The sequence below is a fragment of the Podarcis liolepis genome (genome assembly GCF_965112155.1).
Source record: "Podarcis liolepis genome assembly, chromosome: 2".
NCBI classification, from domain to species: domain Eukaryota; kingdom Metazoa; phylum Chordata; class Lepidosauria; order Squamata; family Lacertidae; genus Podarcis; species Podarcis liolepis.
The window spans coordinates 20,721,731-20,737,633 of record NC_139555.1 but is presented as its reverse complement, the minus strand read 5'-3'; the positions used below and the strand labels follow the sequence as shown (position 1 = coordinate 20,737,633).

Here is a 15,903-nt window from a genome sequence, read left to right as displayed (position 1 = left end):
CCAATTTAATATTAACATCTGCCTATGTCCTTCTCCTTTCCCCCCTAGAATGAACAGGTGCCAAGGGAAATGGGACTCCTGCACCACCCACAACTGAAGAGGGGATTTCCACAGGTACAGATTGCTGATCAGAAGAGGCGAGGGGGAGGGGAATGCACCTGCCAGAACCCACCCTGCTGTTTTTAAAGCTGAACTTGTGCCATCTAAGATTCAGAGGCGACCCACAAGCTGAAGACCATCCGTGTATTCAACCAGGCTCTGTTGCTGTGTGCCTTGAGCAATGTTAGATCTGCAGATATTAGCAGGGGGGAAATGCGCATCCACATGCTGCAAAACAACAACAACAACCTTCACATGCTGATTTCTGCAGATAAAACTGCCGTTACAAGGGACAGCAGCAGATCCGGCCAATTCCTTGTGGTCAGTTGGCAACCCTAATGGTGAGTGTTTTGCAGAACCAGCCCAGTTCATAACTTAATTCTACAATTAGCTGTAGAGTCCCTTGCTTTTAATAGTTTCATGGAAGAAGAGAGATGCGTACCCACCTATGCTGGCCCAGGAAGGAGTTAAAAACAAGATCTAAGGCATTTTAAATGCTAGACTTGGGGGGGGGGCTATAATTATGGAGGTTTAAAAGCATGTTTGCTTCTGAAAGAGCGGTTCCGGTCTCTTGTGTAATATTAAATGTGGCTTCTCTTCTCTAATTACATGTATTGTTAAACATAGCTTTCCCAGGTAATAATATCGGGTTTATTATTACTCTCTGGGAAAGAAATCCAGCAAGACAAATGTATTTAAATATTAAGAAGGGGGTTACAAGCACTAAGGAATCCGATACTTCCCCCTGTGGTCTGGTGCAAAGGCTCCTTTCCCCAATCAGCACATTCCCTTTTAAGTTGGGATTCTGGGCTCCACATGGATCTCACCCTGCAGAGAGAGAGATGCAACTGGAAGAGGTTGCAACCAGCGCCCAAGCCATTTTTTCTGGGCTCAGCACAAAACTTGCCCCACATGCCCCAAAGTCCTTGTCCTTTTTCAAAAATGGGAGGGTTGGGTGAGCTTCTTCAAGTGCTTTGGTTCCCTCTGTTTAAGCTCTTTCTCCTGCTTAGTTTTGGTTTTGTAGCCAGAAATGCAGGGCCAGCCTTTTAATGAGGCAAAAGGAAGCAGTCTGCTTCAGCAGCAAGAGCCACAGGGGAGCGGGGGCGGGGGAAGGGCATGATCAAACCCTCAATGCACTGCCACCTGCTGCGGCGGCTGCAAGAGAACAAGTGATAGCAGCTTCTAGGTTCTGGTAAGATCCTATTGGAAGCCACAGCAGCTTCTCCTCGCTTGTCCCACCAGCAGAGAAGCGAGGAGAAGCGGCAGCTTTCGGCAAGATCTTTCCAGAACCCAGAAGCTGCCGTCGCCACCACAGCTGCGGTGGAGCAGCACCTTTCTGTTTAGCTTCAGGCGCTGAAACGGGATGGGCAGCCCCTGCAGAAATGGCACTACAGCATTAAGCATACCTTGCATCGTTGTCCCACCACCAATCTCCAGGCTCTGAGCTTTCTTCCTCTGGGGGTCCCCCCCCCCCGTGCCTCCCACCACTCCTAGACATCCAGCCATGACACACCAGGGGCATCCATGTTGGTGCACTAGTAACTAGTGTGGTAGTGGAGGAAGAAGGGGCATTATCCTAACGCAGCTCCTCCCACTCCCACCCCCTCCAGACTGCTCATTGGTTCCTTCTTGCCTTGCCTGGTTACAAATACTTCCAGGTCAGGCCTGAATCTTTACCTGGGCAACAGTCAGTACCATCTCTGCTTTGGTTTTGATCCCACCTGCCTCCTCCCTCCACGCTTCCCTCCTCCCAATCTGCCAGCTTGCCCTTCAGCACCCTCATTCTAGCTCGGCTTCCCCTCCCTTCAAATGACATGCCTCTGAAGGTTCTCCTCCTGTTGACGTTCTCCAGAACTTAATCCAACTTTGGTCCTCGTCCTGCCGGCACTCACGCTTCATGTCTCTAGGCTGACACCCATCCACAAAGGAGTACAGATGTAAGCCTACCCATTGGGGTGGGTGGGTTCGCCCCATGCAGAAGGTGCACAGGAGCTACGAGATACCATTGACATTGACTGCCACCCATCTACTCACAATGAAACTGCCTGACAGGAGAATGGGGGCCACATCGTGCAGCGACAGGATCTTGCTGCAGCCTTTCCCCAACAACTCCACATCCCACCAGACAAGTCAATTTGCCACTCGGCATGAGAAAACACACATCAGTATCGTCGCTACATTTGGAAGCACTACTTTGCTCCGAGCTAGGTCCTCTGCACGTACCTTTCTCACATGCTTCTGCCCTCTGATTGAGTCACACTGTGTCCTGGACAGCAGAGGTTGATCTGTGGGGGGTTGGTGGCTTGGCAGCTTTGCCTTTGGGCAGCAGGTTGGAGTAGATGGACTTTGGTTCCTTCCAACTCTATGGTTCTATAAAGCAGGAAGTAATGGGACGCGTGGATAGGAAGTCGGCAAGAAACAGCAAGTGGATTTTTCTACCCTACTCTTTGGCACTCTTGCCACAAGCTCGCTAAAACACTAACAGAAGATACCAACAAGTTGTGCATTTATTTTATTTAAAAAGTAGGAGTCAACTACTCACTGGGTTTATGCACGACCACTGTAACACACACACAAACTATCAAGGTAGGGACTGCAAGAACAGATTTCTTTTCTCACAAGGTGTGAGAGTAGAAATTTCACACGTAGGGGTGGAAGGAGGAGAAGGTATCCCAGATTTTCAGGGGTGGAGGACATTTCTCACATTACTGTTTAGTGCAGTGATGGGGAATCTGTTGCCCTTCAGTTGCTGTTGGACTCTAACACCCATCAGTTCCAAACACAACTGCTAGAGATGATGTGAGCAGTTGTCCAGCAATATATGGAGGGACACAGATTGTATGTCCCTGATTCAGGGCTCAAGGGACAAATGGACAGCACAGGAAGTTGTCATACATACTAGTCATGGCCTTCCTGGTGGCAAGTCTAACCTGATGCAGTGTGTGTGTGTGTGTGTGTGCGCGCGCGCACCATCATTTCCATTCAGCACAGGATTAGGAAAGATGGAATGGGTTCAGATTTCAGTGTCAGATCCGCAGGGGTCACAAAAGATTTGGGGATGGGTGTGTGTGTGGGTGTGTGTTTGGCAATGCATGAGAATTCTCAGAGGACATCTACGCTACTGTCTTAGCTGTGCTGCACCAATGGCTGCTGTAACTTTCCAAACTTTGTAACAGCTACAGCTCTATGCAGTTCTATGAGATAGCTGCAGACCTTTCACAAAGAACAGGCACAACTACAATTCCCAAGGTTTTTAGGAGATGCCACAAGAGTTGCCCTACTTCTGTGAGCGACTCAAACCAGTTATGCAAGTCTGAAACTAAGGCTGAAGTACTGAACTTGCCAGTGGAGAACCCCAATGAACTCAATGGGACTTGCATCTTAGAAAGCAGCTCTGGACTGGCTGCACATTGCAGAGAAAGATAGTGGCGGCCAAGCTGTTCTTTCAGCCATTGCTGATCTCCTCAATGAGGAACTCCTGATGCATTTTTGAAAGAACACCTGAAACAACGGACTAGTGAAACGATGGGAAACCTGCAGATCACCAAATGCTGTCGGATTCCCAACTCCCATCAGGCCCAGCCAGCATGCCCAGTGCTCAAGGATGATGGGACTTCCATCTGGAGGACAACAGGCTCCTCATCCCTGGACTAAATGGTCCTCCGCTGAATTCCAGCCCCTCTAATTCTGCCAGGAAAGTTGCTAGGGAATTAGGAGGTTTCTGTCTGCTAATACCACTAGAAGCGTTCTGAATTATGGCAAAGGCTCTCCTGTGTGTTATTCAAGCACCAGCAGCTTGAATATGTGGATTGCTTTTGCACCAGGAAATCTTCAGAAAGGAAACAAATACAATCAAATAATAGGATGAGTTAGAAAACCAACAGGAGGAAATTGCTCTCGGGGAATCGCTCACTGTCACAGGACTATTTGCTTTAAAAGTGCTTAGATAGCAGAATGTGCCATCCCTGAGACCCAAGCGCTCTGGTTGCCATTTAGTGATTAATCTTGCAGCAGTTGCGGGTTAAGAGCAATATAAAGCATCCCTAAATCTTCCGCCAACCGTCAGCTGGAGATGAAGTGGGGGGATGCATTCTCAGGGAAATACTTGGTAACTAATAAGGTTCACTGTTTAAGAATCTTTAGAGATTAAGGCTTACAACTAAGTTAGGCTGCTTAGGAAGGCTGGAGGTTCACATTGAAAGTACTGAGCACACACTTAATGAAAATGAAAGTACATGTGGTCACATCCCAAACCGGCTGTGGGATTCAGACCCAAATGTGCTTTGCTGCAAAATTGCCTCAAACGACTAGGAAGAAGAGTAATTTCTTTGAAATCTCATTGCATTTATTTTCTTATCCCCGAGATGATATTAGTGCCAGTAATAATTTCTGAATGACTGAAGGTTCCACATGTGGGGAGGGATGACAACAAACCAATATGAAAAGCTTGCAGCAAACAGTCAAGCATTGCATGGGAAGAGTGTGAGTGATCCGCTGAGCACACTGCATTTGTTCAAATGTAAGCTAAAGCTCTTGCAGATGACATTGTGCATTAGCACAAATTACCCACCACATGTCCACAGCTACATCTGGCAGGTTGGGGGCATTTATGTGCCACTGCATTATTCAGCAGGAAGTCATGATTTGACAGCAGGAGGGAGGCAGTAGTAGCAACTAGGGGGCAGATCTACACCATAGATATAATAAAGCATATTCAATGCATATTTAAAGCACATGACTTCCCCCTAAAGAACCTTGGGAAGTGCAGATTCTCCTTCACAGAGTTACCATTTCCAACATCCTTAACAAACTACAGTTGCCATAATTTTGGAGCGAAGTCATGTGCTTTAAATATGCACTGAATATGCTTTAAATGATGGTGTGGATCCGCCCTAGAAGTAATCATCCAGCACCAAAGTAAGGGTGAGCAACATGTGGGGGGTTGTTTTTTTCATTGTCTCTGAGATACCTCTGATTATTTTACATCTGTATCAAACCATTCCTCCAAGCAAATCGGGGAATTAGCCCATTTTATTCTCACACCAACCCTGCAAGGTAGGGCTAGCCTGAGTGTTGGTCACCCGCCCAAGGTTATCCAATGTGCTTTGCAGCAACTGCCTATTGAATCACAGCAGGGTTAATATTCCTTTGCCTTCATGGCACATTTTCATTCGGTTTCTCACCCAGGGCAACAACAGCTCCTGGTAGGAGCTTATCCCGTTTGCAGATCAGTTTGGGGTGTATCGCCAACTCGTTACCCCTTTCTATGCTGGTGCAAACTAACACACAGCATTTTGCGGAAAGGGGGAAAACGCTTTTAATTTGGTCCAAGAAAAAACTTGCTGTGCTGTCTCCTTTGGGGGGGTATGGAATTAAAATGACACCTATGCATATAGCTATCTCTATAGGAGTACGGATAATCTGCAGAATCACACTGAGCTCACCCACTGGTTAAAAAGCAAAGCTATTCAGGCTCCATCCTATGCACACCTACCTAGAAGTAACCCCCACTCAAGTGAGCCGTGCTTACTCCCGTGTAAACAGGCCCGGGATCTTGCTGCAGAGGGGCTACTTTGGGAACTCCAATGATGGGGGGGAAACCTCATTTTCTTCCCACTTTCTCTTCCTAGAAAGAATCAAACTTCCCCTCCCTTTAATTCCGAAGTTTATTTTTAAATAGCTTGATCCGATTAAAGTCAACTGGGAACGGAGGGGGAGGCGGGGAGGGGGGAGAGACATCAAATGAAACTCACGTCCTCCGTAGCCATAGGCAGGACATCCTCGGATTCCAGGACCTCGATCGCTTCTGCTTCCGAGCAGGCGGCCACCGCGGGAGAAGGGTTTGCACGGCTTGGCTCCGGCAACCTGTCTCCCATGCTTGGAAGCAGCCAACTCCCTAGTCGATCCCCCCCCCACCCCCGATCTGCCCCCCTCTCTCTGCCCTTCCTCTCAGTCGCTCCTCTTTCGGCGAGGGGGGTGGGGGCTGGAGGAAGAAAAGCAACCTCGGAGGTGTTTGGCAAACTTTCAAAGCCGCCGATGCAGCCTGGCCCCTTCCTCTTCCATGCTGGCTCCTGCAGCCAGAGACCGGGTGGGTGTTGTTGCGTGGGTAGAATTCCCCCCCCTTAAGGGAAATATCCCTCGAGAGATGAGAGGCGTCCTCTAACCGGCATGCTGGCGCTGATGTAGCTTCGATCCAACTGCACAGGCCAAGGGGGAGCCGGACCTTTCGAAACCTTTTAGGCGCGCGCCCTAAACTTGGCCAAACTTTTGCGCCTCCTGCCCTGGTAGTCCACGCGAGGTGAGCGCTCACCCGCGAGCCCTCCCGGTTACTCTTCCTCAGCCCCTTTTGGTCATTGAGCTCCTGCTGCTGCTGCCGCCGCCTTAGTCCCACTAGGAGCCGCGCCACGCCACGCGGGGAGGCGCCTGCCCTTCTTCTGTGGCAGCGTCGCAGACATCGCACTCATCCCGCGGATGGAGGAGAGGTGCCTCCTCCTCCTGGTCATGGAAGTGGGGGGCTTCCCTGCTGCTGCTGCTTCCTCATGAGGGCGGAGGAAGCCCCCTCCCGGCTTGCAAATCCTGCGGGATTAAAACCATCGAGCGCCAAAAGGTTTCATGCGTGGTGGTGGTGTTTGGGGGGGGGGGGGCGATGCTTGCAGGAGCAAGAAAAGTCGCGATCCAGCGGCGGGTCGGGTCGAGGATCCCCCCTCGCGTTGCAAGCCCAGATGAGCCTGCAAAAGGGAGGAGAAGCGGGGGAAGCCGGCGCGCCGCAGGGGCCACAACTTCGCGGGAAAGCTCTGCAGCCGAAAGGCGTGCGGAACGCGCCACGACCGCTTTAGGGGGCAGTAGGAACCCGCGTCCACGCGCCCCGGGCCAGCCGCGTCGCCTTGGCGCTTTCCGAAGAGACGGCAAGGGCGCGCGTGGGCGCTGCGAAGAAGAGCGCCTTCTTCTTCTTCCCCTCGGGTGACCTTGCCAAGGGAGGTCGCTTTATAGGGGGCGATTCTCCGGCGTCGCCAAGCCCACGATCGCAACGGCTCCCCACCTCCGGCGAGCCGCCAGACCCCCTTCGTGGGACGGTGGCGCAGAAGCAGCGTCGGTGGCCGGCGTCTCCAGCGCGGTTTGCCCAGGAGCTGGTGGCAGGGAAGCCAACTCAGTGGATCCAGCAGCAACTCTGTCTCGAGCGGTGGAGAGAGAGAGGAGGAGAGAGGGAGGGAGAGAGAGCAGCGATCGGTTCCTTGCCAGGGCAGAGCAGGGATGACGGTGAGCTTTGCAGCCTAGCTAGAAACTGCGCGCCGAGCTGGCTGCGGGTCTGGAAGAGCACGTGGGTCCCCCGCTCAGGCCGGGGGCGGCTTGTGGGAAGCGAGCGGAGCGCCTTCCCCCTTCCCAAGGCTGCCTCCAGGAGCGGGCGCTAGGCACGTCGCGCCCGGGATTCCTCCAAGATGCGGACGTGTTGGCTGTGCAAACGGGAGGATTTGCGCCTGCCCGCAGGATCAGAGGGATGGGACGGGACGCCGCGCCCTTCCAGGCCCCGAGCCCAGGCTCGGTCTTTCTTTCCCCCACTTCCCTTCCTCCTCTTTCCCACCTTGCGCCAAAGCAGCCGAGCTCGGGGTAGGGGGGAGGGGTTACCCGGCCCAAAGTGATTTATGACGAGGAAGATCCCGAAGTTCTCCCACGCCGCCGCCGTTTTGAAGTTCTGCACCTGGCGTGGGAGTCGCGCTTGGAGTTTCGAGAAAGGGCGGGATCTCATTTCGCATAGCCCCGCCCTCTTGTTTACATAGGGAGAATGACGCGTTGCGGAGCGCACGTGGTCAATGCGCCAGCAGCGAGGCGTCCCGAGGCGATTATGCCTCTGGCTTATGCGAGGGTTTTCCTATAGAAGGGGCCGGGTGACGCGGGAGGGATTGGGGGTGGGGTGGAAGGTTGCTTGATTTGAGAACAACTGCAGCCGTCTGGCATTCCTGCAGCCCGGCCATTCCACTAATCCTTATCATTCATCTGTATAAATTATTTCATACAGGGTTGCCAGCTGACCTGCTCCTGTGCCTTTAGCACCAGCTCGTCATAGGTAAAGGTAAAAGGACCCCTGACCATTAGGTCCAGTCGTGGATGACTCTGGGATTGTGGCGTTCATCTCGCTTTATTAGCTGAGGGAGCCGGCGTACAGCTTCCAGGACATGTGGCCAGCATGACTAAGCCGCTTCTGGCGAACCAGAGCAGCGCACAGAAATGCCGTTTACCTTCCTGCCGGAGCGGTACCTATTTATCTTTGACGTGCTTTCGAACTGCTAGGTTGGCAGGAGAAACGGGACCGAGCAACGGGAGCCGCCGACTTTCTGATCAGCAAGTCCTAGGCTCTGTGGTTTAACCCACAGCGCCACCCACGCAGAAGCAGCTAATTGCCTTATACAGTACCAAGTATAGATAGCCCTCTATTGCCTCTACTACACGGACTGGCATAAGAGACCAATGGAACCATGGACTGTTTGAAGCAAACACACTTCTTCTTCTAAACTGCCTCCCCATTCTCATGTTTTGATTTAATTACCAAGAGAGCTAGAAACTTGTTCTGTTTATACAACAAAGGACTGTATCCCTGAAGCAGCCGCCCCTTTCTAAGCTAGAAAAAGTTGGTTCTGTTATGACACAGCAAACATGTCGATGTTTATAGATACAGTGTTATAGATTCCGTGTTTGCTTATATAGAGACACATTTCCATCAGTTCCTCTCACTGCTTTTTTTAATAAAAAAACTGGTTGACAGTTTTTTGTTTTTTTTTTTAAAAAATTGAGCTAGTGCGTACAAAGCAGTGCAGCTAGTTTAACTGGAGGTGGAGAGATCAGCAATCTAATTTCTATTCCTTCTCTCTCTCACACACACATTTTTTTATCACTGTTTAGCTGAGCAGAGAAAAACAGATGGCAACCTGCTATTACTAATGATTTTTTAAAAAGTCTCCAACCTTTGTCTTGTCGCTTCATATTATAATTTTCACAGCAACTTCAAAATCCCAACTCACAGTAATTTGCTCCCATTTTGATATCAGCTGTTAAATCCATTTGGCACCTGGATTATAAATTTGAGGGATGCACCGACTGTGCTGAGAATAAAAGCCCTCTGGTTTATGAATTGGCATTAGCACATTGCCAAATTGGGGTGTGTGTTATTTCTGTGTATGAAAGCTTTCTTTCTTCAGTTAGGAATTCTTGATCTAAACCTTCCTTAGTCATATACCGTTGACTAAGGATAAGGATACCATATAATTCCAAAACAATGTTTGACAATCAACTCTCTTTTCTGTGTTTCAAATGGAATTTAAGTTCAAGAACTGTAGTTAGGAAACATTTTTGGTGGCTGTGCAGCTAAGCCTACAGGAACCAATAGACTCCGACAAACCATTTGCTCTAAGAATATCTATCTATCTATCTATCTATCTATCTATCTATCTATCTATCTATCTATAGCTGCACTGGCAGAATGATCACCTCAGCTCGACATTGAATTCTACCTACAGTGGTACCTCGGGTTACATACGCTTCAGGTTACATACGCTTCAGGTTACAGACTCCACTAACCCAGAAATAGTACCTCGGGTTAAGAACTTTGCTTCAGGATGAGAACAGAAATCATGCTCCGGCGGTGCGGCGGCAGTGGGAGGCCCCATTAGCTAAAGTAGTGCTTCAGGTTAAGAACAGTTTCAGGTTAAGAACGGACCTCCGGAACAAATTAGGTACTTAACCCGAGGTATCACTGTATTTTCCTTTTCTACAACAAAATGAGGCTTGCTTCCCAGTAAATACATTTAGCACCAGAGGCAACCAAAGCAAATTCCAGTTTATTCATATAGTCATGATTTAAGTTGAAAATGTGAATCTGCATTTTTAAAAAACAAACAAAAGAAATTTGACTGAAGACTCTTCCCAGCTCCTCTAGAACAGGGGTCAGCAAACTTTTTCAGCAGGGGGTTGGTCCACTGTCCCTCAAACTTTGTGGGGGGCCAGACTATATTTTGAAAACAATATATGAATGAATTCCTATGCCCCGCAAATAACCCAGAGATGCATTTTAAATAAAAGGACACATTCTACTCATGTAAAAACATGCTGATTCCCAGAACGTCTGCAGGCCGGATTGAGAAGGTGATTGGGCCAGATCCGGCCCCTGGGCCTTAGTTTGCCTACCCATGCTCTAGATTAGAACATCAGGAATGTAGAAGGGGGGAAAGAGAAAAATTGTTTGCTTCACAACTGAAGTAACGGAGCCACCCCGTCTGCTACAAGACCATTAAGCCCTGGGTCCAAAATTACCTAGCTGCGAATAACTAAAATAGCTGGCACCTGTAATTTATTCGTTGATAGGATTTACACCCGACTTGTGGTGCAAACATCTTCATGTTGGTTTATAAAAGCAATGTAAGAAATAAACCAGAACATTTAAAACTCCAAAACAACTGAGGTCAAAATAGCAAAAGCTACCATATGCAAATACAGTAGTACCTCGGGTTAAGTACTTAATTTGTTCCAGAGGTCCGTTCTTAACCTGAAAGTGTTCTTAACCTGAAGCACCACTTTAGCTAATGGGGCCTCCTGCTGCCGCCGTGCCGACACTGCGTGATTTCTGTTCTCATCCTGAAGCAAAGTTCTTAACCCGAGGTACTACTTCTGGGTTAGCGGAGTCTGTAACCTGAAGCGTACGTAACCTGAAGCATCTGTAACCCGAGGTACCACTGTAATTAGAATAGGATACCCTCCACCTGGCACTTTAAAGATAAAAAGTAGCTACTCCAAGTAAATTTACAGAGGGAAAGAGCTCCCATTGCAAAGGCAACCACTTCAGCCCAGAAGGCAGAGACACAGAAAAAGGCTGCTGGGCAGAATCTGAATTGGTGACCATGTGAAGGAAGATGGTCCTTTGGAAAACTTGGGCTTATATCCCCCATTTGGAGCATTGAAGGTCAGCTCCTGTTAGCAATCTGCATCAAAGCAAGTGTTTAATGCACACATACAGTGATCTATGTTACAACAACTGTGGCCTGATCATTTCTTCCCGAGTAAAGCTGGGACACCAGAAAAAAAAACTGTGAAAGGCACCGGGAGCTACAGATGCTACCTGCTTATCTAGCAAGCAGAAGGCTGGATCTAAGAACATCCCCTCACTATTGCGTTCACGTGAAACCCTTTCATTTATGGCATGGGTGGGGAAACCTCAGTTAGGGCTGCCGTATTTTGAAAAGCAAAAAAGAGGACACATTTGACGACTTGTACTTTTAGCTACGGATCACTATGACGACACTCATTTTAAATCACCCCTGCTATATGTAGGCTGTAGAAGCTTGGAGATATTGCTAGTAGCAACGTTCTTAACTTTCAACAACAAAAGAATAATAATAATACATATTTTGCTTCCTCGCTTGCCACATGAAAGTATTTGGGATGTTCACATTTTTGCGAATGTAAGTGTGCGCAGAACAATTTAGTAAACCGTTTTAATTAATGTACAATCCATTAATGAAAAACGGCATAGGTGGGAGCGTGATGCATCAGAATTTTAAAATTGTTTTCATTTTTTAAAAAATTATTGGTTACTGTAAACAAACAACAAAAACAAACAACAACAACAAAACCCAGGGCATTTTGCCAAATTTTAAAAAATCCACCTGGACAGAAATTTAAATCCTGAAAAAGAGGGCGTGTTCTGGAAAAAGAGGACATATGGCAACTCTATGTGGCCTGGGGACAAAATATGGCCCTCCAAGCCTCTATCTGTCCCTCAGGACTCTTCCCCAGGCCATGCTCCTCCCTGCCCTTACCTCATATCCTCTGAGTATTTTTGCCTGCCTGGGATGTGTCCTTTAACTCGCATCATGCATCTTGCTTGCCTGGATGGAAGATAGAGCAGAGTATGTAAATGTGTGCAGAGACCAGCCTACTGTAGAAAGGTAAAAAATGCATTATTAGCCCCACCCACATTTTTCTCTGGCCCTGCCCACCAACAGCATGTGACCCCCCAGAAGGTTGCTCAGAAAGAATCAAGGCCCTTGGACTAGACACTGTTCCCCACCTTTGATTTATGGCATCTAAGCCAGGAACGCCAGAGTATCTTCACTTTGTCAGAATCTGTGGTGTTTTTACCAAGCTCAAAAGAGTAGCCTGCATATTTCTCATTTATAATATGATTAAAAATAATAATAATTCAGCGACACAATATTTCCTTACCTCAACAGATGAATAGAGTAGTACCTTGGTACTCAAATGGCTTGGCTCCCGAACAAATCGGCTCCCAAATGCCGCAATCCCAGAAGTAAATGTTCTGGTTTGCGAACGTTTTTCAGAAGCCGAACGTCCAGCGCAGCTTCTGATTGAGTGCAGGAAGCTCCTGCAGCCAACTGGAAGCCGTGCCTTGGTTTTCAAACTGTTTCGGGAGTCGAACGGACTCCCAGAACGGATTAAGTTCAAGAAACAAGGTACCACTGTACAGTATTATTTAAAAAAACAAACAAACCATAAATATCTGCTCCTCTACAGTACAAATTCACAGTCAACAGCTCTGATAATTTAAGCAAAGAATCTTGAGAGATGAGTGAGCAAGGGCCTTGCTACTATTAACGTCTAAGGAAAAAATCACACCATTTTAATTAAAAGGTTTTGCTACAAGCATACGATGAGCTGCTAAGCTTTTGAAAACCTCTTGATTTGTACAGCCCTCGTTTTCTCTCCTTCCACGTCCTCCTTGGCAGTTCAGCTTTGTAAAACAATAATTGACAGATACGAGTGGGGCACATTAGATGGTTAACACGTGGGCAGTTCATTTCCATGAACTAACAGAGGGTGCCTTGAAAATACGAGCCAAGTTCTGCCTTAACAACAGTCATTTAAATAGCAACATTTATTATTATTCCGAGAGGACCATGGATTCCAATCTAATCCCGTAATGCAAAAAAAGGTCAGTTAATGAATATGGAGGGACGAGCCCAAGGGGAGGGGGGCGACCAGCATCTGTCGAGCAAACAGCCCAGCGGAGGTCAGAGTGCTAGATGGCTCCAAAATGGAAACACTGATTGCAATGACTAAAGAGGTGCTCAGGTGGGGGTCTGTTTGATTTGATTCTGCAGCGCGCTTGCTGCTTATTCCCCTAAGCAATGAGAAGTTCCAAGGGGAAGCACCAACTCCCAATATTGTTTTATTTACAAATACTGAAGCAGAGCAGAAGTGGAGACAAACAGAAGGGGTTTCCATGAGGCAGAATATCTGGTAGTCCTCATCAGCCTTCTGCCAGCTAGTGATCTCTTTACCTCTTTGCTTTTCCAAACTTCTAATTATTGTATTAGGGACGTGGGTGGTGCTGTGGGTTAAACCACAGAGCCTAGGACTTGCTGATCAGAAGGTTGGCGGTTCGAATCCCCGCGACGGAGTGAGCTCCCGTTGCTCGGTCCCTGCTCCTGCCAACCTAGCAGTTCGAAAGCACGTCAAAGTGCAAGTAGATAAATAGGTACCACTCCAGCGGGAAAGTAAATGGCATTTCCGTGTGCTGCTCTGGTTCGCCAGAAGTGGCTTAGTCATGCTGGCCACATGACCCGGAAGCTGTACGCCGGCTCCCTCGGCCAATAAAGCGCCGAGATGAGCGCCGCAACTCCAGAGTCGGTCACGACTGGACCTAATGGTCAGGGGTCCCTTTACCTTTACCTTTAATTATTGTATGCTTGGCTTGTTAGTTTGTTTTCTCCCCACCCCACCCTCATACCCCTACCCCTTTTCTGTAACTGGAGAGGGATGGGATGCAGTATTCCATTCCCTAGGCTCTGATAAGTATCTAAATCGAATAAAGGGAAAGATGCCCAATATCTTTTCTTGCATGGGGCAAAATAGCACACCCATCATTTCATGTACTGAAGCCAACCGGACATGCAGTTGTGTTTTAGTCCAACACTGGCAACAGGGCAATGTCCACCACTACACAACAGGCTATCTTTAAGAAGGTACAGGGAATGCATGAAGTGCACACGGCTTTGCTCCCTGATACCTCCCTGTTACTCTCCAACCCCACCTGCCTTACTCTGCCTAATGGTAGAGCCGGCCCTGTATCTTTATTAATAGCCATTAAGACAGCCATTCCGACTTATTATCCAGCAAACTGTCAAATAAAAGAATGGCAATCTAGCAGGATAACGATAAGAAGTCAGGTTTCAGGATACAGAGCTGCTCAAGGATTATTTAACGAGCTTTCAGGGGAGATGCACAGCATGGGTTAGGAGATACGGCTTTCAAGCTCATTTGGTGGATCCTCTCCGCCTTTACAGCTGGATGATAACTAGTATTTCTACAGATGAGGCTGCCTTCATTGCTGCATTAGTCTGTGCCTGTAGAGTTTCCATCTGAATAGGTGTGAGAAGCCGCAGCTGCATCACTTTCCATAGCAATAGTACTTTGAAAGCAGGTGTTGGGGAACTTTGGTTGTCCAGATGTTTCTGAACTGCAGGTCTCATCAGCCCTAGCAAGTGTGGCCAATGGCCAGGCTTCCCCACACTTGTTGCAAAGACATGTACAGCAACTCTGGGTTGTAACTGGGGAACCCTTTAACCCCCATGCATTAGAGCAGGCATAGGCAAACTCGGCCCTCCAGATGTTTTGGGGACTACAAATCCCATGATCCCTAGCTAACAGGACCAGTGGTCAGGGATGATGGGAATTGTAGTCCCAAAACATCTGGAGGGCCGAGTTTGCCTATGCCTGCATTGGGGTGACAACCAGTCAACATTTACTATGCATGCCAGGTGACAACACTAGTGAAAAATGCGCCTGCTGCATATAAATTACTAGGTTTCCCCCGCAGTGGATAAGTACATGGGAAACTGCCTTATATCAAGTTGGAACAACTAGTCCATCTAGGTCCATCTGATAAATCCAGGTTCAGTCCCTCAGGTAGAGCTGAGAAAGATCCTCTGACAGCTGCTGCCAGTCAGTGTAGACAGCATTGCGCTAGATGGGCCGATGATCTTACTCAGTGTAAGGCAGCTTCCTATGTTCCTGTACAGACCACAGAGGAGATTTATCATTCGTTAGTGTCTCCTACCTGTGCTGGGCACTCCCAGCTTCCAATGTGTGGGGCTTCCCCATGCCCCTGGCAATGATCGAGTGATCTGCATGATCAGAAAGACCAATTAGTAAGCTCAGTTTAATAACAAACATAAAAAAGAACTCTGTCTTCTAATACATGCTGAGCACATGGGCTTCTGATTAAGCTTAACACTGAAAGGCATATAGTTTCAAAGACAAGTTAATAAAAACATTTTATTCAATTGCACCACAGGCCCCAGTCTGAGATTAACTCAGACATTTAGGTGAAAAATAAGTAACTCTAGGACATGAAAACTACTGATGAAGTTGCAGTTTTTTGTTCTGAAAGTATGGCCCCAAAGAAAGAAGTTTGAGAGCCACTGTTCTAGAGTGTAAATTTGAACTCTGCTAATTAGATACAGTGGTACCTCGGGTTAAGTACTTAATTCGCTCCGGAGGTCTGTACTTAACCTGAAACTGTTCTTAACCTGAAGCACCACTTTGGCTAATGGGGCCTCCTGCTGCCGCCGGAGCACGATTTCTGTTCTCATCCTGAAGCAAAGTTTTTAACCTGAAGCACTATTTCTGGGTTAGCAGAGTCTGTAACCTGAAGCGTAGGTAACCCGAGGTACCACTGTAATCAAATGAGCACTATTATGCTGATTTCTGCATATCAAACCTTCCGTGCAAGAGCAGATCCAGCTGCTTCCCCCCCCCCCCCATTCCCGGTTTGTTGGCGACCTTTGCGGCTGCCCT

General features: G+C 48.1%; 1 protein-coding gene and 1 long non-coding RNA gene across 12 annotated transcripts in view; one reads left to right on the top strand and one right to left on the bottom strand.

Moving 5' to 3' along the window:
* Positions 1-15,230, bottom strand: part of RHBDL3 (rhomboid like 3) — a 140,685-nt gene extending 125,455 nt beyond the window's left edge. For 5 of the 11 annotated variants that reach the window (XM_083490239.1, XM_083490246.1, XM_083490248.1 and 2 more), the window contains exons 1-2: positions 5,853-7,628; positions 2,323-2,469 (exon numbers count right to left, since the gene is read on the bottom strand). In XM_083490239.1, the coding sequence (XP_083346365.1) occupies positions 2,323-2,469; positions 5,853-5,975 (270 nt within the window). In that variant the 5' untranslated portion in view covers positions 5,976-7,628. Of the gene's footprint in view, positions 1-2,322; positions 2,470-5,852; positions 7,978-11,903; positions 11,973-15,163 lie in introns of those variants that run through there. The other 6 variants (XM_083490242.1, XM_083490244.1, XM_083490247.1 and 3 more) reach the window with 6 other exon arrangements.
* LOC310700707 lies at positions 7,582-8,859 on the top strand. The gene is made up of 2 exons (XR_014522741.1): positions 7,582-7,639; positions 8,114-8,859. It is a non-coding gene; the product is annotated as an uncharacterized lncRNA (long non-coding RNA).
* Positions 15,231-15,903: the final 673 nt, after the last annotated feature.